Below are 26,868 nucleotides of genomic sequence, written 5' to 3' on the forward strand. Positions count from 1 at the left end.
GATCTGTGCACAGGTGAATCAACAGACTAGGTAAGCAAGCAAGAACAATAGCAAAAAATGGCAGATGGAGCAATAATAACTGACATGATCCATGATATTTTTAGTGATATTTGTAAATTGTCTTTCTAAATGTTTCGTTAGCATGTTGCTAATGTACTGTTAAATGTGGTTAAAGTTACCATCGTTTCTTACTGTATTCACGGAGACAAGAGCCGTTGCTATTTTCATTTTTAAACACTTGCAGTCTGTATAATTCATAAACACAACTTCATTCTTTATAAATCTCTCCAACAGTGTAGCATTAGCCGTTAGCCACGGAGGACAGCCTCAAATTCACTCAGAATAAAACGTTAACATCCAAATAAATACTTTACTCACATAATTCAAAGCATGCATACAGCATGCATGACGAACATCTTGTAAAGATCCATTTTAGGGTTATATTAGCTGTGTGAACTTTGTAAATGCACTGTAATAGAGACGACAGCTCATGTTGCAGGGAGCACGCGAATTAAAGGGGCGGCGCTGCCTAAATCAGTGCATTGTTAATGATGCCCCTAAATAGGCAGTTAAAAAAATTTATTTAAAAAAATCTATGGGGTATTTTGAGCTGAAACTTCACAGACACATTCAGGAGACACCTTAGACATATTACATCTTGTGAAAAAGCATTCTTTGGCACCTTTAAAAACGATCCTCGTTTACACGACACTGGCTGTTCCACAGCGTTTCAGAAACTGAAATCTCGGTCTCTGAAACACGGCCGAAAAAGAATGTGGCATGTGTGTACAAGTGTAAACAGTTGCCTCTTGCACATGTAGGCAGCTGCAGTATTTAAAAAAATGCTGAGTTTAACTGCATTATTGTGTGTCAACACTAATCTGGGCTGGCTTGAACTGAGATCTCTGCAGCGAGCTGTTACGCCACATTAAATACGTCTTTAAATACAAAATAAAAATAATAAATATTTTTTTAAAAGTTTAAAGTATTTGAATTTTGTAATAAAAGTTACAAAATATGAAAGCTGAGACTTTCATATCAAAAGCAGGGTTGGCAATTTACATCCCTGATCAGCTAAAATTAAACTTACGTGGAACTCATTCAATATAATAATATTGCATAATGTCAGTAATGGAAAAACAATATGCCTAAAATTATTTTTGTGCATTATGGGCACAAGTACAAATGACCAGGATGAGGATCCTAGTGGATAAGATTAGTATCTACGTAAACTAGCAATTCACCTAGAAACCCCACAAATGGAAATCCAATTAAAACATTTGTTTTAATCAATTTTATTGAGAAAACACTCTCAGCTATAAGACAGTATTTACAATACCTGACCACAGCATATTGTTCACATTCAATTATAGACATATATACACAAAATGTATGCTAACATTAAGTGAGGAGGTCATTTTCAGTCATGTATGAATTGCACAGAGGAAAAAGGAGTAAGAAAAAAAAGACTTTGAAGCAGTTTGAAGGTTAAGGGAGATGGAAAAAGGCACTGGAGGAAAGAACAGCTTTAGTTTGTAGGTTCGGTCCATTAATGACAGTACTAACACTTCAAAAGGATTTCACTGACAGGTCACAGTTGGTGGAATGGAGTTCAATGGTCCTTTAAGCAGGGGTTTACATAAAAGAGCCCCTGATTAGTTTCCGTCCTTGCAGTTATGGTCCTTTGAGTATGAAAGAACAATAAAACTGATCAAAGATCAGCCTATCGAGCCACGACATCCCATGTTCCTGCAGGCTCGAGAAACAAACCAATCCAGAACTCTGGTTTAGGTCTATTTTGATCCAAAGACCATGAAATTAAGCAACATTCTAACTATGATCTATTACTATGCATGATTTTCAATATCATACATCCTCTGGCTAAATGAAGATAACATGTACAAGTAGTGGTTGTAAGACATTTGATATTATTTAGAGAAGTAGTTTACATTATGGTATTGTTTGTTCTTATATATATATATATATAAAAAGATTCATATTATATGCAATATCTCCACTTGAAACTAGTGCTCTATGTTGTGTTGGGTTACACAAATGCCATTATGCTGCATTATATGGGAGCTTTTAGTGCATTATAAACCATTAGGCAAACCTCTACACATCACTGACAAGCTTCACAAGCTGACCTGAATATTACTTCATCAGCACATTTGAAATCTCATCAGGATCCAATGGCAATGAGTGTTAAGCTACGAAGGACATGTTGATTGAAAAAAAAAAAAAAAAAATTGGATTTGATCGAGTTGGCGTAGAAAAACAAATGTTTTGTAAACACAGTAATGATTTATAATGTTGTATGCATTAAATCATAAAATAAATTATTGTTCTTTTTGCATTTCTCAAGTGTAAAGTATCCAAAATTAAAACTCATCGTGTCGGACCAGAGCTTCCCCAAAATCTGTTACTTGGCTCCCGACAAATAGGTCATACTTATCCACAACTTCATGCTTTGTGAGGAGTCCATCCTATCATGGAAAAAAAAGAAGCGGTTATTGAAGTAGTTCAATAGCAGTTAGCACATCATACAATTATTATTATTATTTTAAATATAAAACAATAGATTTATGGCTCATTTATGAAATCAAATTAATTCATCCAAAAATTCATAATTTCTTTAGCTCAAACAGTAGAGGATGGTGGTGGCAATGTCACTGATGTGGGTTCAATTCCCAGGAAATGCATGAACTGATAAAGTGTATACCTTAAACAGAATGTATGTCACTTTGAACAAAAGCGTATGTCAAATATTTTCCATGGATCACAAAAGGAGAGGTTTAGCAGGTTGACCCGGAAACTTTTTTTACTTTGTATGGAAAAGAACGACTTGGAAGTCATGCTAAACTTTCATTACATGGGTTTCCAATGACATGAGGGTGATTCAATGATGCTAGAATGTTCAGTTTTGGCTTAACTATTTATTTAAAAGCTATATTTCATGCAAAGATCTTACATGTTTTTTTCTGAGAGATATTCACTTTACAATGATTTTAATGATTTACGGCATAGAGAAAATACAACCTTCACACAGGATTGCTGAATATGTAATGAATTTGACTTTGAATGCAAGATTTTAGAGAATTACCATGTTTTTACCTTATCTGCATCAGACTCATACAGAAGGTGTTTGGCCTCAGCCTCTGCATGGTCATAATCTGAGGGTAAGATCCAGTCACGGGTCTCATCTTTATCCATACGACCATCTTTGTTTTTATCCCTGAACTCTGTAAATTGTTCTCTTTCCGTTTTCACCCATTCTGGTTCAGTTGAGTCTCCATTCTGACTGTACATATCACCTGAAATACACACACACAAGGGCAAATGTGAGACAAATCAATACATGGAACAGGAAACAACTGAATTCTGCCCATTCCAGTTTTTCTTAAATACACACATACACACTTTAAAAGAAAACAACAAAAAAAATCACAACTTACCAATATATTCATCCAAGTCGATGAAACCATCTCCATTTTTATCAATGTCCTCCATGGTCTCCTGTAAATCAAAACAGATGGGAAAAAAAATCCAAATTACCCCCAAAAGATAATTTAAATCCATTAAAGGAGAAAAGCTACAAAAAGACATTATAAAAAGTAGCTTGAGAAAGAAATATTTTATTTGAGTCAACACAGAACTTTTTACACAAACTTTTAGGCTACAATGGCCATGATTTCCCCCCCCCAAAAGCTGCATCTGAATTGGTATTTAGATATATTTACATACCATTTATTGCAGCTCATGAATGCACTTACATTGCTATTACAATTGCATAAATAATGCCATGAGATTAATGGGTTTTAAATGGATAGTTCACCAAAAATGAAAATTCTGTCATTATTTACTCTCCCTCATGTCGTTTCAAATATGTATGACTCTCTTTTTTCTTTGGTAAAAAAAAAAAGAAGATAATTTAGTATTTTTTTCCTCTTACAATGGAATTCACTGATAACGAAACAGTTTGGTCACCAACATCCTTCAAAATATCTTCTTTTTTGTTCAGCAAAAGAAAATCACATAACATTAAACAACATGAGCGTGAGTAAATGACAAAATGAACTATCCCTTTAATGGGTTTTTTATTAATATAGATTAAAAAAAGAAAAAAAAAAGAAATTATACTCTAAATAAGAAACTAAAACTGCCAGTAGGTGGCAGTAAATGTCACAGAGTCATTCAGGCTGCATTTACACCAAGTTTTAATGCACAGATCTGATCTTTCGACCAAATCTGATTTTTTTATTTTTTTTTGTCCAGCCTGTTCACACTCACTTTCGACATGACTAGTATTACAATTATTCGAATGAATTTGATCGAATTAGAAAGAGATTTGTAAGCACGAATTACCTGAGTCTGTGCAGTGTCTTTGTAATAGTGAACCTGTGAGTTTAATTACAGAAACAGCAAAGCTATCCCTTCATTGCTGAGAAATATAATGTAGTGTTCAGTAGAGAAGCTGTTTTATTTATAAAATTCATGGCGCAGAGGTTGAAATCTAGTTCTATGCTCCTGAATGTCAAGTCAAGTCAACTTTTTTTAATACAGATTGTTTTAAAGCAGCTTTACAGTGATAACAGGAAAACGATTCAATGATGCAAACAGAGTTCATTTCGGCTGTACAGCAGCTCTAAAAGAAAACAGTCATTGTTCAGCTGAAGTCAGTTCAGTGTCTATTCAGTTCCGTCGTAAAGATCATCAATTATTAAATTAGTTCATTTCATCTATAAGGCAGTTCTGCAGAAAACATTGATGTCATTATCCGGCTCAGTTCAGTTCTCATCCAATAGTGTCAGTGCAGTCAAATCAATAATATCGTTCAATATTAAGTGTTCTCAAATGACCAAGCCAGAGGCGACAATGTTTCTAGGTGTGCGCAATTTCTTACCTACAGTATATATAAAGTTTCCGCTTCAATAAAAAAAGTTGTGAGTTTTAGAGCGAGCACATACAGACATGTCTGCTTCAGCTATCTTTGTGGGAAAACATGTCGCCCTCGCCTTATGGTGGCTTGGAATTCCAAGGAGAATCAGATATACATATTTAGAAGTAGGTCAGATGTCCAGATGTCGGATATGTATCTGATTTATAAACACATTTGTAAGTTGCTCAGAACGGATGAAAAAAATCTTGTGCATATTTTTGTTTTTACACATGTGACTAAAAATAAATTTTTTTGTTCCAGTGTAAAAGCAGTCTCATTCATTCGATTCGTTCAAATGGTTGTTTTATTCAGGATTAGTTCTGCTGTGTCTTTATAGGTAATATTTTTATTGGCAAAATTCAATTGAGCAAAAAACAGACAATATTGTGTCTAAAATATAACAATATTAAAGGATTAGTTCACTTTCAAATAAAATTTTCCTGATAATTACTCACCCCCATGTCATCCGAGATGTTCATGTCCTTCTTTCTTCAGTCGAAAAGAAATTAAGGTTTTTGATGGAAACATTCCAGGATTTTTCTCCATATAGTGGACTTCAATGGACCCCACTGTTGTACAGTTTCAGTGCAGCTTCAAAGGAACACTCCACTTTTTTTGAAAATAGTGTCATTTTCCACATTTTCCAACTCCCCTAGAGTTAAACAGTTGAGTTTTACCGTTTTTGAATCCATTCAGCCGATCACCGGGTCTGGCGGTACCACTTTTAGCATAACTTAGCATAGTTCATTGAATCTGATTAGACTGTTAGCATCTCGCTCAAAAATGACCAAAGAGTTTCAATATTTTTCCTATTTAAATGATATTGATATTACGCACTGCCTGTGACTTCCTGCTTGCACAGGGATCGTGCCTTGCAACCATGGAGACAGTTGTGAGAGGCGCTGCGTAATAATATTGCGCCTGCTGCACCCATGGTACGGCAGCAAAGTTCCTTGATTATTACGCCGGAATGAGAGTATAGTTCCTAGCCATATCGGCCTAGAAAATCGCAACTTTTCATTTTCTGTCGGTCTTAGTACACGATGTAACTACAGAAGAGTCAAGTTTTAAATAGGAAAAATATTGAAACTCTTTGGTCATTTTTGAGCGAGATGCTAACGGTCTAATCAGATTCAATGAACTATGCTAAGCTATGCTAAAAGTGGTACCGCCAGACCTGGTGATCGGCTGAATGGATTTAAAAACGGTTCAAAAACTCAACTGTTAGGGTGTTGGAAAATGAGCCTATTTCAAAAAAAGTGTTCCTTCAAAGGGCTTTAAACGATACCAGACGAGGAATAAGGGTCTTATCTAGCGAAACGATCGGTCATTTTCTGTATACAACTGTATATGCTTTATAAACAAATGATTGCCTTGCAAGTGGTTCCGCCATTCCGCCTTCCATATTCTTCAAAAAGCTTACGCTGTATGTCCTACGCCTTCCCTATTCAACTTACGTAATGAACGCAGCGGCAGTTTCATTTTTTCCGTAAGTTTAATAGGGAAGGTGTAGGACATACAGTGTAAGCTTTTTGAAGAATGCGGAATGGCGGAACCACTTGCAAGGCAATCATTTGTTTATAAAGTATATACAGTTATTGTTTTTTTTAGAAAATGACTGATCGTTTCGCTAGATAAGACCCTTATTCCTTCTCTGTTATTGTTTAAAGCCCTTTGAAGCTGCACTGAAACTGTAATTTTGACCTTCAACCGTCTGGAGGCCATTGAAGTCCACTATAAGGAGAAAAATCCTGGAATGTTTTCATCAAAAACCTTAATTTATTTTCAACTGAAGAAAGACATGAACATCTTGGATGACATGGGGGTGAGTAAATTATCAGGAAAATTTTATTTGAAAGTGGACTAATCCTTTAACTTCTTATTTATTGAACTGTTGTATAAAATCAATAGGCACATTTGCACTTGAGTGATATTGCTTAATAACTATATCATATATGATATAAATATGAGACAAACTCTTACAGGGGCATTTATGCCCCAATATCTTCAATTTTAGGATCATTCCAACTGCATTCTACAGGCGTCATAGAATTTTTTGTTGCCCTGCATTATGTTTGTCAACAATCAACTGAATGAAATGTAAGATGACCTATGTAAGTCTGGAGTGGGGCGGGGTAGGGCAGCATTAAATAGGTTAATAATTTTAACATATAATTTTTTTCCGTAACTTATTGACAATAAACATTAAATCGACAGCCCTAGAAAGAAGATAACAGCAAGAGTATGGAAGATGCAACGTGTGATTGTCTATACGTACCAGCACTACAATATCCTTCATGTAGTCAAACTCCTCTGGGTGAAGAAATGCTGTAAACTCTTCTTTATTTGCCCTCATGTCACCATCATGGTCTGCCATCTTGAAACGGCGCTCATCTCTGGTCATCATTTGTCTGTAGTTAAAACCATCCTCAGGATCTGCTTCATCTAAACACACATAGACATCATATTAGTTGGGATTTCAAGCTATTCATGGTATAAAAAAAAAAAGTAAATTTCCTGCTTGGTAAACATTTTATTTTTTGACCCGACTCAAATCTGTTTATTTGTTTCGAGCTGAGATTATAGTCAGACTGACTAGACATTCACAACAAATAGATCTGATTACAATACTTGGAAAACGAGGGTGTAGCCTATCAGTCCAAAAGATCAGATTGAAAAACCAAATCAGATTTATGTGCACACCAAGGATGTAACCATAGGTAGCGTTCTTGTATTCCTCCCAGGAGACATAAGCATCTGAGTTGAGATCATGAGCCTGCCACTGCCGGTCCACATCGTCGTAGATCCATCGCTTCTGAGCGTGTTTGATCCACCGTTTCAGCTCATCAACAGTCACAAAGCCGTCATGATCCTCATCAATCTTTTCTACTATCTTACTGTAGACAGAAAGAAAGAGAGGGCGAATGATCCGGAGAACTTTCTCAGAAGAGCTCATAAATATGTGGTGCGTCTGTTTTTACCCCAGTCTCTCTTTGCTCTCCTCTGGCGTGAGCTGGTCAAAAGTCTTTGCCTCCTCTTGTCCGAGAAAAGCCTCATGGTCGTAGTCGAAGTTCTCCTCATCATCGTGCTCCTTGTTGCTGAGGGGGGCGTCGTGATGGACGCGCTCCTTCTTCTCCATGGGTTTGCTGGAGGAGTGAAGAACACAGAGGGCGACGAACAAGAGCGGCAACAGGTCCATCTTCTCGTACGCTTCGACAGGGTAAAAAAGCAAAGTGAAGAGCAAGTGTATATCAATGCAAACATATGCAATATTGTTACAAATATTAATTCCTATCATAACTCTATATACATTGATAGTATTTATTTTATGTGACAAGAAGCTCCTAGATGCATAAAGTAAGTTCTCTCTATATATTTTTTCAGTGTGTATATATATATATATATATATATATATATATATATATATATATATATATATATATATATATATATATACACACACTGGTACTGAATAATTTATTTACATGGCACTCCCATAATACATATCTAAAAAACAAAACAAAACAAAACAAAAAAACAGGGTAATACCTTGATACTTTTTTGCTAGTGTTACCAACTAAATTATACCATCTCATTTTTTCTTAATAATATTTCATTTGAACATTTAATTGATGTCACCAATATTTAGACATGTAAGCATCTTTTAAACTCCCCAAGTTAAGCTTCACGCGAATACACGTGACTCTCAAACGAGATAAACGAAACTGGGAAACATACTACTGCATATCGGAGCATATTCCATAAACTATTTTATGGTTTAATGCAACTTTACCTATCAAATATCGTAGCCTTTCACGCCGCCCGGCTGATCTCAGTAACTCCGGATGTCAAATGAGTTTGACACACCTCCCCTGGATGCCCCGCTCAACCGACCAATCAGATTGAATATAACGCTCAAAATTCGCTCAACGCACCAATCAGATTGTAGATTGCACTCAGGCCCGCCCGAGCAAATGTCGTCTGAGCCGCTTCAAGATTGGTCCACTTCAGTCCAAACGTGATTATGTCATTGGTTTAGAACTGCCACGTCCTCAAGGCACTATGTTTTATTCAGAATGTTGTCAATGTCTTGTATGTCAATGTTTCGTGTTTAAATATTTTTGTTAGGAATTTTGTCAAGTCAATTGTAATTACACTTTTTTAAAATGCAAACAAAACTTAAATTTTAACAAATAGGCATAATAATAATAATAATAATAATAATAATAATAATAATAAAAAAAACACAATAGTCAAAACAACTGAACAGAAAATATAAATAAAGTATGTTAATGTTTCTCCTTTTGAAGTCAGATATTCTTGTATGTCTGTTGAAACATGGTGTACTCAATTGTTTCATTAGTATATTTTTTTTAGAAGGGGGGGGGGTATACATATATATAAATATCTATATTTCGGTATTTATTATTTGTAAGTTTTGGTGTGTTGTTTTTGTTTTTTTCATGTTGGAATTCTTGTAGTTGTGTTTATAACAAACATAATGCTTGTTTGTTGTTTGAAGAGGTTTAATAAAGGTTAATAAAAACACATTTTACAAACATTGTTTTTGTTCAGCCCGCACATCGCAAGTCTTATAGATTTCACATAATATTATGTTTTACTATTGACAATATTGTGAAAATAATAAATGGTCCTAAAAGTATATTAAAACCTAACCCACACTTAAAAATGCATTAGGGTATCGCATTAAATTCAACATTAAATACAAAAATAACAGAGTTCGAAACTTATATCGCCCTCCTGCATCACATCACAAGCCAGTGCATCTCTCACAGACATTACTGGAATATTTGTAGTTTCAATAACCTTTTAAATATGAAAGAAAACGCACATTTACTCAGACAGATGGCGCTGATGAAACATCAGAAATGCAGCCGTTACCCCGGTAACCTCTGTAAACAAAGCAGGCTGAGCTTTACACTGTTTTTGATCAGGATCAGTATTTAGATGTTTTCAAACAGTCATTCAGTCATTTGACGTGTCATTTTTCAATCAAATTACATCCAGTTATGCTCAACTTTTATTAAGCACTATATTACATGTTAGACGTTGCATTTTGTCTGTCACGTGTTTACTATTTGTATATTTTTAGGATGGAGAGTATTGAGCCGTAAGCTTGTTTCCGCTACTGAATAAAAACTAAAAAGGGTCGTTTATATCTCGCAATTCTGAGAAAAAGTCAAAATTGAGAGTACCGTTTACATATTACATATAATAAAAAATACATATAATACGCAATTTTTTTGTCTGTTCATGTATACATACACTTGATAAATGGCCGAAATGTCTAAACTTTTACTTCCAGCATATACTCTGTACTCGACATTATGCTTGACATTCTTTGTATTACAATATGTATTGAGTGATTTCTCTTCTATTTTTTGTTTTATTTAGTTTAATTACACTTTTTTATCATTATATACAGTACAGTCCAAAAATTTGGAACCACTAAGATTTTTAATGTTTTTAAAAGAAGTTTCGTCTGCTCACCAAGGCTACATTTATTTAATTAAAAATACAGTAAAAAACAGTAATATTGTGAAATATTATTACAATTTAAAATAACTGTGTACTATTTAAATATATTTGACAAAGTAATTTATTCCTGTGATGCAAAGCTGAATTTTCAGCATCGTTACTCCAGTCTTCAGTGTCACATGATCTTCAGAAATCATTCTAATATGCTGATTTGCTGCTCAATAAACATTTATGATTATTTTCAATGTTGAAAACAGTTGTGTACTTTTTTTTCAGGATTCCTTGATGAATAGAAAGTTCAAAAGAACAGCATTTATCTGAAATACAAAGCTTCTGTAGCATTATACACTACCGTTCAAAAGTTTGGGGTCAGTAAGAATTTTTATTTTTATTTTTTTGAAAAGAAATTAAAGAAATGAATACTTTTATTCAGCAAGGATGCATTAAATCAATCAAAAGCAGTAAAGACATTTATAATGTTACAAAAGATTAGATTTCAGATAAACACTGTTCTTTTGAACTTTCTATTCATCAAATAATCCTGAAAAAAATTTTTGTACACAAATATTTTGTACAATTGTACACATTAAATGTTTCTTGAGCAGCAGATCAGCATATTAGAATGATTTCTGAAGGATCATGTGACACTGAAGACTGGAGTAATGATGCTGAAAATTCAGCTTTGCCATCACAGGAATAAATTACTTTGTGAAATATATTCAAATAGAAAACAGTTATTTTAAATTGTAATAATATTTCACAATATTACTGTTTTTTACTGTATTTTTAATTAAATAAATGTAGCCTTGGTGAGCAGACGAAACTTCTTTTAAAAACATTAAAAATCTTAGTGGTTCCAAACTTTTGGACTGTACTGTATCTGTATCTGTATCTGTGTATATATATATATATATATATATATATATATATTTATTTATTTATTTTTTGGGAAAATATTTTTTCATGATTCTCCTGTATTTGTATTAAAAACAGATTTTTAAAAAATAAATAAATAAAATACATATAATACAAATGTATTTTGAAAATGGGTTTCTTTGCGTACGGTATTAATTTTAATTTAAAAGGTCTTAACACCTTTTTTTTTTGGCTTTTGCATGTTACATCACACTTAAATTAGGTTTTTTTTTTTTGTATATTCTGTAAACATTTTAATATATTAGGCTACTAATATATTGCCAGAAATGTGTGGTTACATTCAAGGTCAACAATAGCCAGATTGAAAGATTTCTTTAATCCCCCTAATTCTGAACGTATGGTTATTGGTTACATGCTGTAATAAATTTTAAGTTATATTAAATAAGTTACTCTAACTTCTGTCAGACCACACAACATCCTATCCATGCACAAAATTGACTAACACGCTTGATTTCATGAAGTGATATTGGTCAAGAAAGACAAAAAGAAAGAAAAAAGCAACCATAAATGTTTTGGCCCATTTCATAATAGCAGGATGTTTTTTATTATTAACGAAAAGAAATAACCAAAACACAAAGATTTAAAGGTTTTATGATAGGAATATACAAAATACAGTTTCAAATTCTGCAAACATCAGCAGAAAATGGCTGACATACAGTGAGTATTCATTGACATTGGGCAACATCTTTCCCACACAGCTGTCTCTCTTTTTCTTTCCTTTCTTCTCTCTTTTTTCCCTTTCGTTTCCACCACGCCTCTGTCAAAGTCCAGCATGTTTCGATGCGTCACAAGATTACACAGAGTTTTGTAATGAGTGTCAGGCGGCCTGTAGCTGTGACCCCTGCGCTACTGGTGGGGCGGCAAGGGTGGTGACCTCTTTTCTGAGGGTCAAGGATGCGAAAAGTGTGTCCAGGATTCCCAAGACTTGTAAGAGCTCCTGCTGAAGTTCTGCCTCCCGACCCAACAGGTCTAAAAGACGCTGCATCAACCGTTCGACTACAGGTGACTGGGGAATAACCTGCTGATACAGATCTACACACACATATTTCACATGAAGAAAGCATTTGAAAAACATAGAAAAACTGTTCTGTTTCGTAACCAGCAGTTCACTTCTTCATTCTCTTTTGCTCACGTGCACATAATTTGATGTGAAACTCACCAAGAACAAGATCCCCGACGGTGAGCAGAGGGCGAGAGAAGCGTGGGTCGGTGATGTGCCTGAAAAACAATACCCAAAATCATACTTTATCCTAATTTCTGAATCATTCCTTTCATATCAAGTGAAGTCACTTTCACTTAATAAATCTATAGTGGCATTAAATGCTTTGAATCAAGAAAATGTGATCAGGACTCATTTGGCTTGTTCATGTTTAAGATTTAAGACCTCCTGTTAAGGGTCACTTGGGTCGTGTGACCCATATTCTCAAACTCACCACACAGTGCCTAAGAACCAGCCAAAGAATTTCCCAGTGCTTTAACCATTCTAAGAAGTCCAGCTTTCGTCAAAAGAATTGGATGGCTTGCATTTCAGAGAATATTAACAGTGCTGAATCTCTTTTAAGAGTAAACTGTCTAAAGGTGAATTTCACGCAGCCTTTCAATAACATGCATATACACACAATATATTTTTTCTTTCTTTTTCTTGTAATTAAAGGATTAGTTTACTTTCAAATTAAAATTTTCCTGATAATTTACTCACCCCCACGTCATCCAAGATGTTCATGTCCTTTTTTCTTCAGTCGAAAATAAATTAAGGTTTTTGATGAAAACATTCCAGGATTTTTCTCCATATAGTGGACTTCAATGGACTCCAAACGGTTGCAGGTCAAAATTACAGTTTCAGTGCAGCTTCAAAGCGTTCTACACAATCCCAGATGAGAAATAAGAGTCTTATCTAGAGAAAACATCGCTCATTTTCTAAAAATATTTTTAAATTATATACGTTTTAACCATAAATGCTCATCTTGAACCAGCTCTCTTCTTCTTCTCTATTAGAATAGAGGATATGCATCGACGTCACTTTTTACCACTCAGTCCAGTGGTAAAAGAACTTTTTACCACTCAGTGGTAAAAGAATCTGCTGCATGACTGGATTTAAAAGGGGAAACTGCGAAAACGCGAGTAAAACAAATGATTACACTAAAGGTTTGGCTCGAAAGTGTTTCTTACAACTTGTCAAATAAACCTAATCCATGAATATTAACATGCAGCCAGGAGTCGTGTTTCCTGACATTTATATGTGCCCGATTTCGACGCTGGGGAAACATATAAAGCAAATCTGCCTGTGAATATTTTATATGACTACAATATAGGTAGGTTTAAATCCGCGTAATCACTTGTATCAATGTTATATATATCGTCATATTGTCCAGCCCTAAAACTTGTATAGTTTTTGTCAGTGTTTATTTAAAAACACCCAATTATGCAGAATATAAGATGGTAAATATTTAATTGATGATTTGTCAACACAATATACAACAATACAATATATTGGGTATGATTTTACCTCAAAATCCAACAATTCGACACAAAATGATAACTGCAAATCCATGTTTCTCTGCCTGGAGTTCAGTTGTTTCTGTGAATAGCAGAGATCCATTTGCTTCTTTTTTCTGTAGCTTTCGGCGGTCTTTAAATATATAGCCTACCTCAGGTTTTGTGTCAAAGCTATTTGTACAGTCAATCACAAAGCTCTTTCCTGTTTTGGATGTGTTTTGTGTGTTTTTCACGGCATTCACACTGAAAACCAATGCTGCCGCTCAGTCTTTGTGGCACTCAGTGGGCGTGACTGCAGACATAACGGACGACGGTGACGTAATGTGCATACCCTCTATTCCGGCAGTGTAGACACTGCTAAGTGTATTACTGCCCTCCACAGGTCAAAGTTTGAACTAATCGTTATATACTTGCACTAGCATATTGTATATGACAATTTAGTTCAAACTTTGACCTGTGGAGGGCAGTAATACACTTAGCAGCGTCTACACTGCTGGAATTCAAATAGAGAAGAAAAAGAGAGCTAGTTCAAGATGATCATTCAAGATGATGGTCTAGGGAGTCAGTATGTATTTTCTACTGCACAAGAGGCGTGATCAACGAGCATTATTCACGCAATTGGATAGTCCTTCAACCAATCAGATCAACTATCCGGGTGACGTACTTTGCAGAGCGACACGAAAACTCCAGACAGGTTTAGTTTGTATTGGTTTGTAGCATTGATCAGCGGTTTGCAGAAGCAGCAATGGCATCGAGCGATTTTTGCAGGTTGTGCAAAAAAAACCAAAAAAAAAAAAACATGAGTGATCGGTATTTACACCCACTCGAGCAATTTGTTTGCTAAACTAAAGAAGTCATTCAGCACCGTTGAGAGGTTAAAAGGAATTGGATTGACAGTCGTGCTTGCCGTCGCTTCTCTATCGTCATCGTGTTATACCCGCCCAGAGCCATAGAAAGAGCTCTGTACCCGCCAATAGCGAGCAAGGTGAATAAGCCAGTCTGTGATTGGTTACCGCAAAAGTGTAACAGAAGCAGTAGAAATGAATGTACAGGTTTCCAGTCTGAGTTGCCAGGCGAAATCAAATCGCCGGCAGATCAGGTTGGGTTTACCCAGTCTACTGAAGTCCACTATATGGAGAAAAATCCTGGAATGTTTTCATCAAAAACCTTAATTTCTTTTTGACTGAAGAAAGACAGACATGAACATCTTGGATGACATGGGGGTGAGTAAATTATCAGGAAATTTTAATTTGAAAGTGAACTAATCGTTTAAATTTAAAAAAAAAATGATGGCAAACAAAATGATGGCATATCTGTACTATTTCTACTACCAAATGTACTGTATCAAATGCATCAAATTTCAAGAGTTCTGTATGATATTTTCATGACAAGCACTTTTTAGTAAATTCTCATAACTGAAATGTGAAAAAACTGTTATTTAAAATGTAAATATACATCATGGCAGTAATTACATCTACAATTAAAAAAAAAACTACTGTATAACAGTAATTATAATCAGTGAGAACAAAACTCAAAACATGATATGAGATTAACTATCATGAAAACATCACAATGCAAAAACCATGTACCAAAATATGCTCTTTTTGTCTTCATGCTAACTATACCGTTTTTAATATTTACATTTTAAAGTGAAATATAACCCATTCACCCATGAACAGCTGTAACCTTTCATACATTTATGAATTTCAACAAGTCGCCTGATGAGGCTGTACTGTATATTAATATTTTTTGTTTGTTTGTTTTGAAGTGTTCATAAATGTAAAATGTTTTGTATGAGAATCTTAAGTCATAATACTGTTACTGACTTGAGAAGGAAGCTGAGTATCTTGGTTAAGCTCTCTTCATTTCGTCCCGCGAGAGCGTTTTTCAGAGTTCCTCTGCGGTTAAGCTCCATGATAACTGCGACGGTCACCTCTGGTTTATGGGTGCGTGTCCATGTCTGTGTAAACGTACAAACATATAGTGATGTCTTCATCTGAACAGTCATATCAAACATGAAATGTCTTATATACACACAGGTGTGTGTTTACCTGCAGAGCTGTGTCCAGCGCTTTGGACACCTCAAAACTTTTTAGCTGTTTGTCATATTTCTGTAGATGCAGCTTCACTGGTTTACTGACCAGAAAATCATCCTAAAAGAGAGAAATTAAGACAGTAAGACACAAATGAAGCAAAAAAATTATAATAATAATAATAATAATAATAAACGGCGCTTAAAAAAAGAAGTCTTATTTTATGAATATATTATGATATGAATATTTCTGCTGTAGCATAGCAATATTACAGAGCAATTTTAGCTGGTTATTAATTTAATTTTAAATCAATTTTACTTAAATTAAAATTCATTTAATTATTAATTGAAATAAAATAAAATAAAATAAAATAAAATAAAATGTCACCTGTTTGGGCACAAAGTTCTTCCCCTTGACAAAGACCCGGTACGCTGGGCCCCGTCGCCTTCGACCAGTTAACGTCTCTTTTTCTTCTTTATGTTTCCTGTGCCTGACGCTCAACACGCCATTGGTCATCCCCACGGCGACTACTTCATCATCAGGCTAGAGGAGAACCACAATGAACAACACCTTAATTCAAGTGCAAGTGAAAAATCACTTTTAAAAGTTCATATTTATAGGTTTCTTCCTGTGTAGTGAACCGAACATACCGCAATAGCCAGACTAAGGATGGATGCCGCACAGTCGAAATTATGCACAACCTTATAGGAGGAGTTATACACTTTGACATGCCTAACATGGAAAGAAAACAGAAGAAATCAATCCTTTTGAAAAATCAAAACTTTTTCACCCCAGCATTTCTTTACTATGGCTCACACATGCAAACACACCTGTCCAGTGATCCTGTGAGCAGTTTGTTGCCCGTAGAACTCAGACATGCACACGTAACTGTTTTGTGATGATTCTTAAGAGAAACAAGCTGCTCTCCGCCTTTCAACAGGTCCCAAATTTTCACATAGCGCCCTCCTGTAATGCATACACAAATTTATTTCAACACAACTCAGAAATTTTATTATAAAACAAACAGAAAATGTTGAAATCTTAACTGGAAGAGCCAGAAATAAAATAGCACAGCGGTTAAATACTACATTATTGCACCAAGTCTATATATCTGCATTATGACCTATGAGAATAAATGGTTTAAAGGGGTTCTAAGCATTACTAATGACTGATGAGTGTTGTCTACCTGTGGACACCAGCAGGGCTTCTGATGGGTACAACAGCACACACTCCACAGGGTGGCCGTGTTGCATGGTCATCACGCTGCTCCCTGACCGCACGTCAAACACTTTTACTGTGTGGTCATATGAACCTGCAACAGAGATAACCATTATTCAGGGCAAACATTAAATACTGTACAAACTATAACCTTTATGAGCATATTTAACAATTTCATATACACAATAATGGTGGGGGGGGTCAGTTAGATTTTTTTATTATTTAGAAAGAAGTCTCTTATGCTCACCATTGCAGTATTTATTTGACCAAGAATACTGTAAAAACAGTAATACTGTTTAATATTACTAAAAAAAAAATTTTTTTTAAAGCTTTTTATTTTAATATAATTTAAAATTTAATTCATTCCTGTGGTCGCAAAATTTTCAACATCATTACTCGAGGCTTCAGTGTCACACGATCCTTCAGAAATCGATTTTATAATACGCTGAATTGCGGATCAAGAAACATTTATTATTATTAACATCAATGTTGAAACCAGTTGTGCTCCTTCATATTCTTTAATGAATATAGAGTTCAAAAGAACAAAATTTATTTGAAATTCATTTTTAGTAACATCATAAATGTCTTTACAGTTACTTTTGTTCAATTTAATGCATCCTTGCTGAATAAAAGTATTAATTTGTTAAAAATCGAAAAATTATGTCCATTTTGTGCCATAAAAGATTAAACCAAAAGATTAGTTTTAACCTCACTAACTTGTTGCCGCTATGAAACAAAAAACATTCTAATTCATGTATATTTATATGCATATTCATTTTATTTCTGTCAATATTAAAACGTATGGATCTGGCTAAGCCAGATTTAGATGGATGATCATGCCTGAGATTTGAATTAAAAATAGTAACCTGTGAAAAACAGATCTGGGTTGAGTTTGCTGGGGGCGGCAGCTCTGATATAGTCTGTGTGTTCAGTGAATGAGCTGAGCTCAACAGCACTGGCAACGTCCCACACGCGACACGACAGGTCATCAGACCCCGACACCACACGAAACCCATCAGACAGGAAAGAGGTTGTGTGTACCGCCCTGCACATGAGAGAGAGAATAGGAAAGACAGACTTAAGACTTGCTTTACTGGGGTTAGAGAAATGATTTGAGAGATTTAAGCTATTAAATATATTATTCAATAATCATTTTTTCATTCCAGGTCATACTTGGAGTGTCCTGTGAACTGTCTGAGAGCCACTCGGCCACTGATGTCAAACAGTCGGATGAGTCCCTCTTCACTTCCTGCCACTAACAGCTTCCCATCGCCTCTAAAGCTCCCTCCATATGCTGTGTCCCGAAAACGTGTGAAGCTCCGTATAGGCTCTTGAGAGTGAGGTCCATAAACATGGATCTGATGCAGACCATTATAACATCAGTTTTTTTTTTTTTTTTTTATTGTGACATTATTTTTATGGAAATTACGTAATGAGCGAAAATGGACTCACTCTGGTGGAGGCTGTGACCGCATAATTGTGAGGTGGCAGAGGAGAGAAGTCGATCTTTGTTACAGCACCAAACTCTTTAATCTGCACAGCAGGCTGAAAGAAAAAAAACACAGAACGTCATCAAAACAAGTGTGTATAAGTTGTAAACGACTTCTAAGAAATGTTGACCAATTAAAGCTGCTAAGATACACCTTCAGACATATAAATTATGAGCAAAACAATTCCTAAAAGAGCTTTTTCAGACCTTGTAATTTTTCCAGTAGAGCGTATCCTCTGTTACTTTCTCTCCTAGTTTTGGATAGATCTGAATTTTGGTGGGTTTAAACGAAGCCATCTCAGATATGAACACTGATTCTCAGTTGACAGCAGGTTCACTCTGAGGACCTGCAATATCAAAACATTCATATGGATATCACAACTTTACACAAAATAAATAAAAAGGACAGGCTCACAGACTTTATAATTTATATAAATTAGCATTGCATCGCAAGCTACGACTGCAGCTTGATTTCGTTTACAAAACCTTACATATAACATTTGGCAATCAATATAAAATAATCAAAAAAAACAACAAATACAATTCCGAAGAATATAATTTACAAATACACAAATGCAAATGTTGAATAATACATCTGTATTACCAATAGTTATTATTATTTTCATAAAAGTACAGGAACACAAGTCGTTTTCATTTTTATTTGGAACATGCAGCTGTGTTTAAAGTATGAAAGAGGATACATAAAATATGCTCACGGTCTCGCTTAAAATAAGGAGTCCCTGTATACAACTTTTTCTACAAATAATAACTACTTCTATCAGCCATACACTTACAGTCTTATGATAAGAGGAGATTAACTCTTGTATGGTTTTTTTCAATAAACAGCATCGTTTAATCTAAATATTATAATGTCTTCTTACCTTATTGTGGCCTCCAAAAATATTTAAACAGATATTTGATAGCTTCTCTGTACGTTACAGACTACAAAACATGAGCACAATCACGTTGATTCTACAGCCACATGGAGGCCGCCATCGTGTGACGTCACACTTCCGGTGTTGAACAAACTTTATTGAAAATGATCCGTAGCGATTTTACGGTCTCTTTTGTGAATACACGTAAATGTACACACAACAGCCAGACTGTGCAAAACACCATTGATCAAATAAGTTTTCTTCGCTTCTTATTGAAGACATTGTACAAACACAACATGATTTCCTGAAGGAAGTATCTGGAGCTTGGAATATGAATAATTTTACAATATCAGCCCAAACATTTTATTGTAGGCCTACACAATGAACCTCCACATCATCCAGTCACTTGTGAACATCATAAAATCAATTTCTCATTATTTTGAACATATTGCTTTATGCTTTGGTACGTTCATGCAATTGATTTTGTACAAAAGTCTGCTGTTTATCAATTGCTTTTTGTCATGCTTATCAAAATAGCCAGTTCTCTGTTGAATAGTCAAGTCTCACCCTGATAATTGCACGTCATTGAATGCAGAATGGCTGAACTAGTGTCATAATCTGTCAAGAATATTTTCTATAGCCTACATTTCTTTTAGACTTTTTTTGTTGTTGTAAATGAATTGATGAATTGAACAGGTGAGTAGCTTATTGAATCTCACTAATGAAGGGAACGTAAAGTGTTAGATCAACCTATTTCTTCAAGTTACTTAGTCTACATTATCTCCACAAGTTGCAGGAAAAGTCAGGAGGAATCTGGTCATCCTGAAGACTAACTTATACGTGAACTAGGCCTATATATAGGGGAGAGTGGGGAAGTTGCAATTAGTGTTGGGCTTGTTACTCAAAAAATTTAATTTATTACTTGTTACTCCTTTCAAAAGTAATATTATTGTATTAATTTCTAGCAACAGTAATTATATTACTTTTACTTCACACCTCACAGAAGTTGTAATTGTGTATCTTTCCCATAAAATGTTTCTAAAAAGTTACTAGCAACATATTTCTGCCTCATCATTTGACCAAAATCCACATTGGATCGCAGTCAGACGTTATTTCAAACACCCTCAATGGTGATTGACAGTGACTTTTAATCTTATTAATTGTCATGTTTATCTTGAAGCTAACTGTAGCTATAATTTCTCTGTTACCCAGTTACGATTATTTTTAATGATGTATTTTATCAAAAGAAATCACATAATTTCGTAAGAAAATGTTTTGTTTTTTAAAAAGATTTTTAATTATAGTAATATAATTTATATCGGGATCAGAGGGATGTGGATGGGCAAGCCATGTAATGCCAGAGTAATATAATGCCATAACTTACACAACAGTGTTCAGATCATCTTTCCTCCTGGCAAAATCAATGTAATGGCTATATTTCCATCCGCTGAATGTAAGCTTTATATTCCAAGCTGGTGACTTCATGTGCCTGTGTAACGGAGGCCAGCTAGTAGTTGCTGTGCGAGTAAACCTCACTCCTCTAATCTCAAGAGATGCTCTAGCGACTGACGCTAGAGGTTGCAGCCTTTAGCCTCCTCGTTAGAGCATCCAACTCTCACGCCGGAGACCCAGGTTCGAGGCCCGCACATCGCGGGGCGAGTAGGACCTGGGTAAGGGGGGTTACACCTGTATGAGTCGTGAAAATTATGAAAATAAATCTTGGATTGTTGGATTTTAAATCAGTAGGAGATGAGGCATCAAAAGTAGGTACATTTGAACTACAAAATATATATATATTTTAAATCAAAACCAATACACTGAAATTTAATAACATCTCTGTGAACTTGAACACAGGTTTGGTTATACTTGTTGTGAAGGCAAAATGTCCTCACTTACATAGTGAAATATTATGACAACCAACTAGTAAGGGCATTTTACTGGTCCTCACTAGTAAAAAGGTTCATAAATCCCCAAAACATGTTTTAAACATTTAGCAAAAAGTTTAGTGAAGGGGTGTCCAATCCTGCTCCTGGAGGCCCACTGTCCTGCAGATTTCAGCGTTAACCCCAATTAAACACATCTGAACCAGCTAATCAAGACCATACTATTGAAAGGGGTTCTGTATTAATCCATAAAATTACAATTACACTTCTTTATTAATAAATAAAATTCATCAATATTGTGATAAATGACAGCATACTTACATACATACTTTTTAGCTTAAAGCATTTTATGCAGAAGGAATGGACACAATCACATGTGCCTGCTTTCTTAGGAGGAGCATGTGCAGTATAAATATCATCACTGTAGCTTATTGGAATAATAAGCCATGTTGCAACATAGTTCTTCTGAATTTAGGGATGCACTAAAAACGGAAATGTTTTTTCTTTGTACAGATGACAATGTTATCAAAACTATCCCTGTTCACACGGATCTGCGTAAACGACTAAAAATGCTTTACTGCACATGCCAGAAAAGTAGTTGGCAATGTCACTTTATAAAGAAAGACTATGTGCTTGCGCATATACGCATTCTTTTACGTAGCACTCACCTCGCGCACACCTATCCACCTTATTTTTACAATTTACTGCACTTTGATATTCGTCCCGTTATTTCCCTATAACGGCTAATAAATCGGAAGTCTCGCACATTCACAAAAAACACCTTATTTCTGCATTGACAAATAAGGTGGATAGAGTAAACATGTAACGCATGTGCAAGATATTACCATTTTCACATATTCGCATTTTTGCACGTGCTCCCGCTTTTCTGTATTCTTAAAAAAACGTACGCTGTATGTCCTACGCCTAGGGCTGGGCAATATATCGCATTTCGTCAGTAAAGCCGGTTCCCTGATTACTGCTAAATCGCCATCACCTGCTTTCAAATGGAGCGGCATTTAATAGACAGAGCCGTGGTTCACTGACAAGCTACGCAATATCGCGTTCATTATCGAAGGCGATTCATCTGCGATAATGAACGCGATATTGCGTAGCTTGTCAGTGATCTACGGTTCTGTCTATTAAATGCCGCTCCATTTTAAAGCAGGTAATGGCGATTTAGCGGTAATCAGGGAACCGGCTTTACTGACGAAATGCGCGTGACAATCGCATGCGATATATCGCCCAGCCCTACCTACGCCTTCCCTATTCAACGTACGGAACAAACACGGAAAGCGGAAGCACGTGCAATGCGAACATCTGTTTATATAAAGCATATACAGTTGTATTTTTTTTTTAAATGACTGATCGTTTCGCTAGATAAGACCCTTATTCCTTGTCTGGTATCGTTTAAAGCCCTTTGAAGCTGCACTGAAACTGTTAATTTGACCTTCATCCGTTTGGAGACTATTGAAGTCCACTATAAGGAGAATAATCCTGGAATGTTTTCATCAAAACCTTAATTTTGACTGACGAAAAAAAGACATGCATCTTGGATGACATGGGGGTGAGAAAATTATCAGGGAAATTTTATTTGAAAGTGGACTAATCCTTTAATTTGATTCATCATTCAGTTCAGGTGTTTGTCATTAATTATCCTGTTTTGCCAGTGTAGCCTACTTAAGTCCCTTCGTTTCTGGTCATTGCTGATGGGTCTCCTCTGGTTAAGCTGTGTTGAATTGAATTGAATTGAATTGAATTTCTCTGTGGATTTAAAGCCGGGTTCACAGTGTGCGATTTATAATAGTCCTTTACGATGGTTACTTGTCAGACTGTACGAACATGATCCTCATGTCACACACTGTGGGATCTCGGCTGTCATTAATGTCAGACTGTATGACAGTCAAGACGCGTTAAAAACGGATGCGCGCATGAAAACTTGTCCGGAGTTTTACATCATCAAAACATACACATTTGATGACTGTGAGCTGCTTTACACACGGGACTGAAATGGTAGCAAACAACGACATCTCTATCATTAATTTTGATCACGGCTTGTCTTGAAAAACGAAGACAATTTGACGTTCGTCGTAGGAGAAGTCACACTGGAGGATTGTGCGCTAAATCTTCTGACACTGCCAGAACTTTGTCGGAGGTAAAATTTGATCGTAACGGTCATTAACCTGCTGTCTGTGAACATGTCAAACTAGCGATCAAAGACAACAGATTTTAGGCTAGGATTATAGGAATCTTTTAGGATTTGCAAAATTTGTCTCCGACGATCAAATCGTGGCCAAAATCGCAGTGTGAACCAGCCTTAAGATTGCCTGTTTATCTTCATCTTTGTGTGCATTGCAACACAGCATTGAAACAGAAGACCCGACCCAGAAGTGATCTACGTTACGTGTTGCATATTGTATAGTTGTTTTCGTCTTGTGTGTTTTTTTTGTGTGGCTTTTTTGTTTGTTCTTTCACCATGGACAATCCTTCTTTTTTGTTAATATGCCTTAAACAAGGGAATCGCTCCCTTGATGAAAGGATTTCCTTTATCTTGCACATCTATCAAACTTCCTGTATGATTGCCTCTGCTCATTTCAATATGCTGGCCTACACACCACCAACAAGAAGCTGTTGTCTGGGGAGGGTCCTCAGGGGAGCTTTGCTAACTATGTGGAGTGGCTGCTGGTATCCTGTGGATCAATGCTGACTATCAGACCAGCTGACGATGACGCCAACCCCACTCCAAATCCAGTTCCCAGCCAGATGCCATCTAACTGCAAGGAGCTGGAGCACAAGTGGGAGCAACCAAGCAGGACATCACCCCAGAGTCGGTAGTGTCTGACCAGTGTCTGACCAGGTGTGTGAGTCAGCTGCACCATCCATCGCTGTGGGAGTCCTCATGGAGTACAAGGGATGGAAGCGAGCCTTAACCACCCTCCCACCACTGAGAGTGAGTACCGGCTGGAGTACAAGGGATGGAAGCGAGCCTTAACCACCCTCCCACCACTGAGAGTGAGTACTGGCTGGAGTACAAGGGATGGAAGCGAGCCTTAACCACCCTCCTACCACTGAGAGTGAGTACCTGCTGGAGTACAAGGGATGGAAGCGAGCCTTAACCACCCTCCCACCACTGAGAGTGAATACCTGCTGGAATTAATGGACAATTTATGTGAGTGTGGAGAAATGTATTCCCTGTGTCCCTTCATCATGCCAGAATGTTTATCATCATCTTCAGTTCTGCTCAGGGCTCTGAACCGGTTCAAGGAACGAGAACGAAAACGAAAACCGGAAACGAACGAAATTTTGACCGGAACGTAACCAGAAACCAAATCAAATTTAATCGTTCTGAACAGAAACGCTAATTTGAAATGGCCATTAACCGGTTAACAACGTTATTTTATCGTTCCGTTTAATATTTTGATTTGGCAGTCAACCAATCACGAATTAAAATAGTACAGCCTATGCAAATGTCACGCTGACGCACCCAACGTGAGTGAAATGCCCACGCTCACGCGCTCAGCCCAGCTGTCAAGTCATCATAGGTTAGGTAAGTCACAATGGCAATGTCCTGGCATTAGTTTTTCCGATGATATGTCACCAACCGTCAAGTATTAGGCCTACATTTAAGTGAAAATGAATGTCAAGTAAAATGCAGCTTGTGCGTTTTGAAACCAGCGAAAATTGCAGGATAGTACTTTTTTTTTTTTTTTTTTTTTTTTTTTTTTTTTTTTTTCAACGTCACATCACGCATCTGCAGCGCTTCTGTGAACGGAGAAAACTAGGCCTACCTACATAACACATATAAAATAAAAGGCAATATTTAGGCCTATAGGCTAAAAAAAATAGGTCTACAGATTAACAAAACTAAAGTGGTTCATTGTGGCACAGTCCAAAGATCTAGGAAAGGAAACGGACATTCTGCTTGTTTTCTTTATTTGAGTGTCTTTTATAAATGAATGAATTATGTCTTTTTACCTGTATGACCATAACGGAGACAGTTTACTGTCGTATAGAAGTCTGGACTTCTGGTTGTACCTGAAATCTAAGTCCACTAAAGGAGGGAGAGCGTTTTCACATTTGGCTCCGAAACTCCGGAATAGCCTTCCTGATAATGTTAGGGGCTCAGACTCGCTCACCCAGTTTAAATCTAGATTAAAGACGCATCTCTTTAGCCAAGCATTCACATAATGCATCTCATATCAGATCAACTGCACATGACTATCTTTACTTAATGTTATGAACAGCAGCTACGCTAATTTTTCTCCATTTGCTTTTCTATTTTACCTCGGGACACTCGTCACGAGGTGACTAAAGAGGACATCAGTTTCAGTTTGGATCCAGCCTCTTAAGACCTGACCAACACATGAAGAGACGGCGCCAACTCCTGCGAGAACTTCAGAAGACTCAATCATCTGGATCAACATGCACATTGCCCAATTTCTATATCCTAATTATTGTTAATGTAATTCATTTTTCCAGGAGCTTATTGTTTCTACCTTCAGTTAAACTGCTAACGGTGATTGTAAATTTAATTGATTACATTATTTGCTAACTGCATTCTTAAATTGTGATGTTAACATGCATTCTCTGTAAAGCTGCTTTGAAATTATATGTATCGTGAAAAGCGCTATACAAATAAATGTGAATTGAATTGAAGGAAAACAAATCCAGTGGTTGCGCCGGCGCCTCGCGCGCGCACACTAATTCTTGCATTGCTTAGGCTACTTGATCTATCTCAGCCTGTTAAATATTAAAATAAAATGCATAAACCAAACGTTACACTGCTCAATTCAATTCTGTAATACAATCTGCCGTTTACCACCCGTGACCACCGCCTCACTGTGCTGTTATAAGATGAAGGATGATGTCGATAATGCGAGTAAAGTATAAAGCTCATATAATAATAGTTTAGCATTTGTCTCGAAAATGAAAATGGTTTGATTCATGCCGAATGAGAAAGGTAGGCTACAGATTCACTTTAAATTCGTTTTGCATCTTATTTAGTTTTATTTCCAATAAATAAACCTATTTCTTGCCTTGAATAGCAATAGAAGCTGGAATGGCCTTAAAGAAAAAAAATTATTCGTTTTGGCTTGACGTTTATATAGCCTGAATAGTCCAACTGTTAATTTTAGAGGTTTTGTTGTGGAGTATAGGCTAAGTGGATAGGTAAAATAATATAGGACAGTTTTGTTCATAATGTATGTTTACAAGACTAGTCTATTTGTAAACATTTTACTTTATTTACCGATAACTTTATTATTATTTCTGAATGTAATAATAAAATGCGAAGTATAGGCTTATGCGACTTAACTTTTTTCCTCTCAGGAATAGTGTTGGTATTTTTAACCATGCAGCAAACATTAAAATATCTTGAAAAATACTTTAATTTATAAACCATTGTTTTTCCTTTCGTTTAATAGGTTTACATTTGGACAGAATCTTGTTATATGTAGGCCTATTGGCTAAGACGGCAAATACACTCTTTGTTTTTTAATAAATT

General features: G+C 35.9%; 2 protein-coding genes across 3 annotated transcripts; both read right to left on the bottom strand.

The window, feature by feature from the left end:
* Nucleotides 1-1,279: 1,279 nt before the first annotated feature.
* Nucleotides 1,280-8,843, bottom strand: calub (calumenin b). Its single transcript, XM_048168984.1, has 7 exons — nucleotides 8,733-8,843; nucleotides 7,921-8,149; nucleotides 7,643-7,836; nucleotides 7,218-7,384; nucleotides 3,456-3,516; nucleotides 3,115-3,314; nucleotides 1,280-2,486 (listed from the first exon to the last, which is right to left on the bottom strand). The coding sequence occupies exons 2-7, from the start codon at nucleotides 8,136-8,138 to the stop codon at nucleotides 2,382-2,384; spliced, it is 945 nt and encodes a 314-aa protein (XP_048024941.1). The 5' UTR covers nucleotides 8,139-8,149; nucleotides 8,733-8,843; the 3' UTR covers nucleotides 1,280-2,381.
* A 3,037-nt stretch (nucleotides 8,844-11,880) lies between these two features.
* Nucleotides 11,881-20,976, bottom strand: utp15 (UTP15 small subunit processome component). Of its 2 annotated transcripts, none has more exons than XM_048169111.1 (13): nucleotides 20,870-20,976; nucleotides 18,818-18,957; nucleotides 18,574-18,666; nucleotides 18,295-18,479; nucleotides 17,988-18,166; nucleotides 17,090-17,215; nucleotides 16,734-16,869; nucleotides 16,554-16,635; nucleotides 16,291-16,446; nucleotides 15,922-16,023; nucleotides 15,697-15,830; nucleotides 12,534-12,592; nucleotides 11,881-12,406 (listed from the first exon to the last, which is right to left on the bottom strand). In XM_048169111.1, exons 2-13 carry the CDS (start codon nucleotides 18,905-18,907, stop codon nucleotides 12,192-12,194), a joined length of 1,557 nt encoding a protein of 518 aa, XP_048025068.1. In that variant the 5' UTR covers nucleotides 18,908-18,957; nucleotides 20,870-20,976; the 3' UTR covers nucleotides 11,881-12,191. The 2 variants fall into 2 exon arrangements, with proteins under 2 accessions (XP_048025068.1, XP_048025067.1); XM_048169110.1 differs by lacking the exon at nucleotides 20,870-20,976 and adding an exon at nucleotides 19,492-19,646.
* Nucleotides 20,977-26,868: the final 5,892 nt, after the last annotated feature.

The sequence above is a fragment of the Megalobrama amblycephala genome, linkage group LG19 (assembly GCF_018812025.1).
Source record: "Megalobrama amblycephala isolate DHTTF-2021 linkage group LG19, ASM1881202v1, whole genome shotgun sequence".
Lineage (NCBI taxonomy): Eukaryota > Metazoa > Chordata > Actinopteri > Cypriniformes > Xenocyprididae > Megalobrama > Megalobrama amblycephala.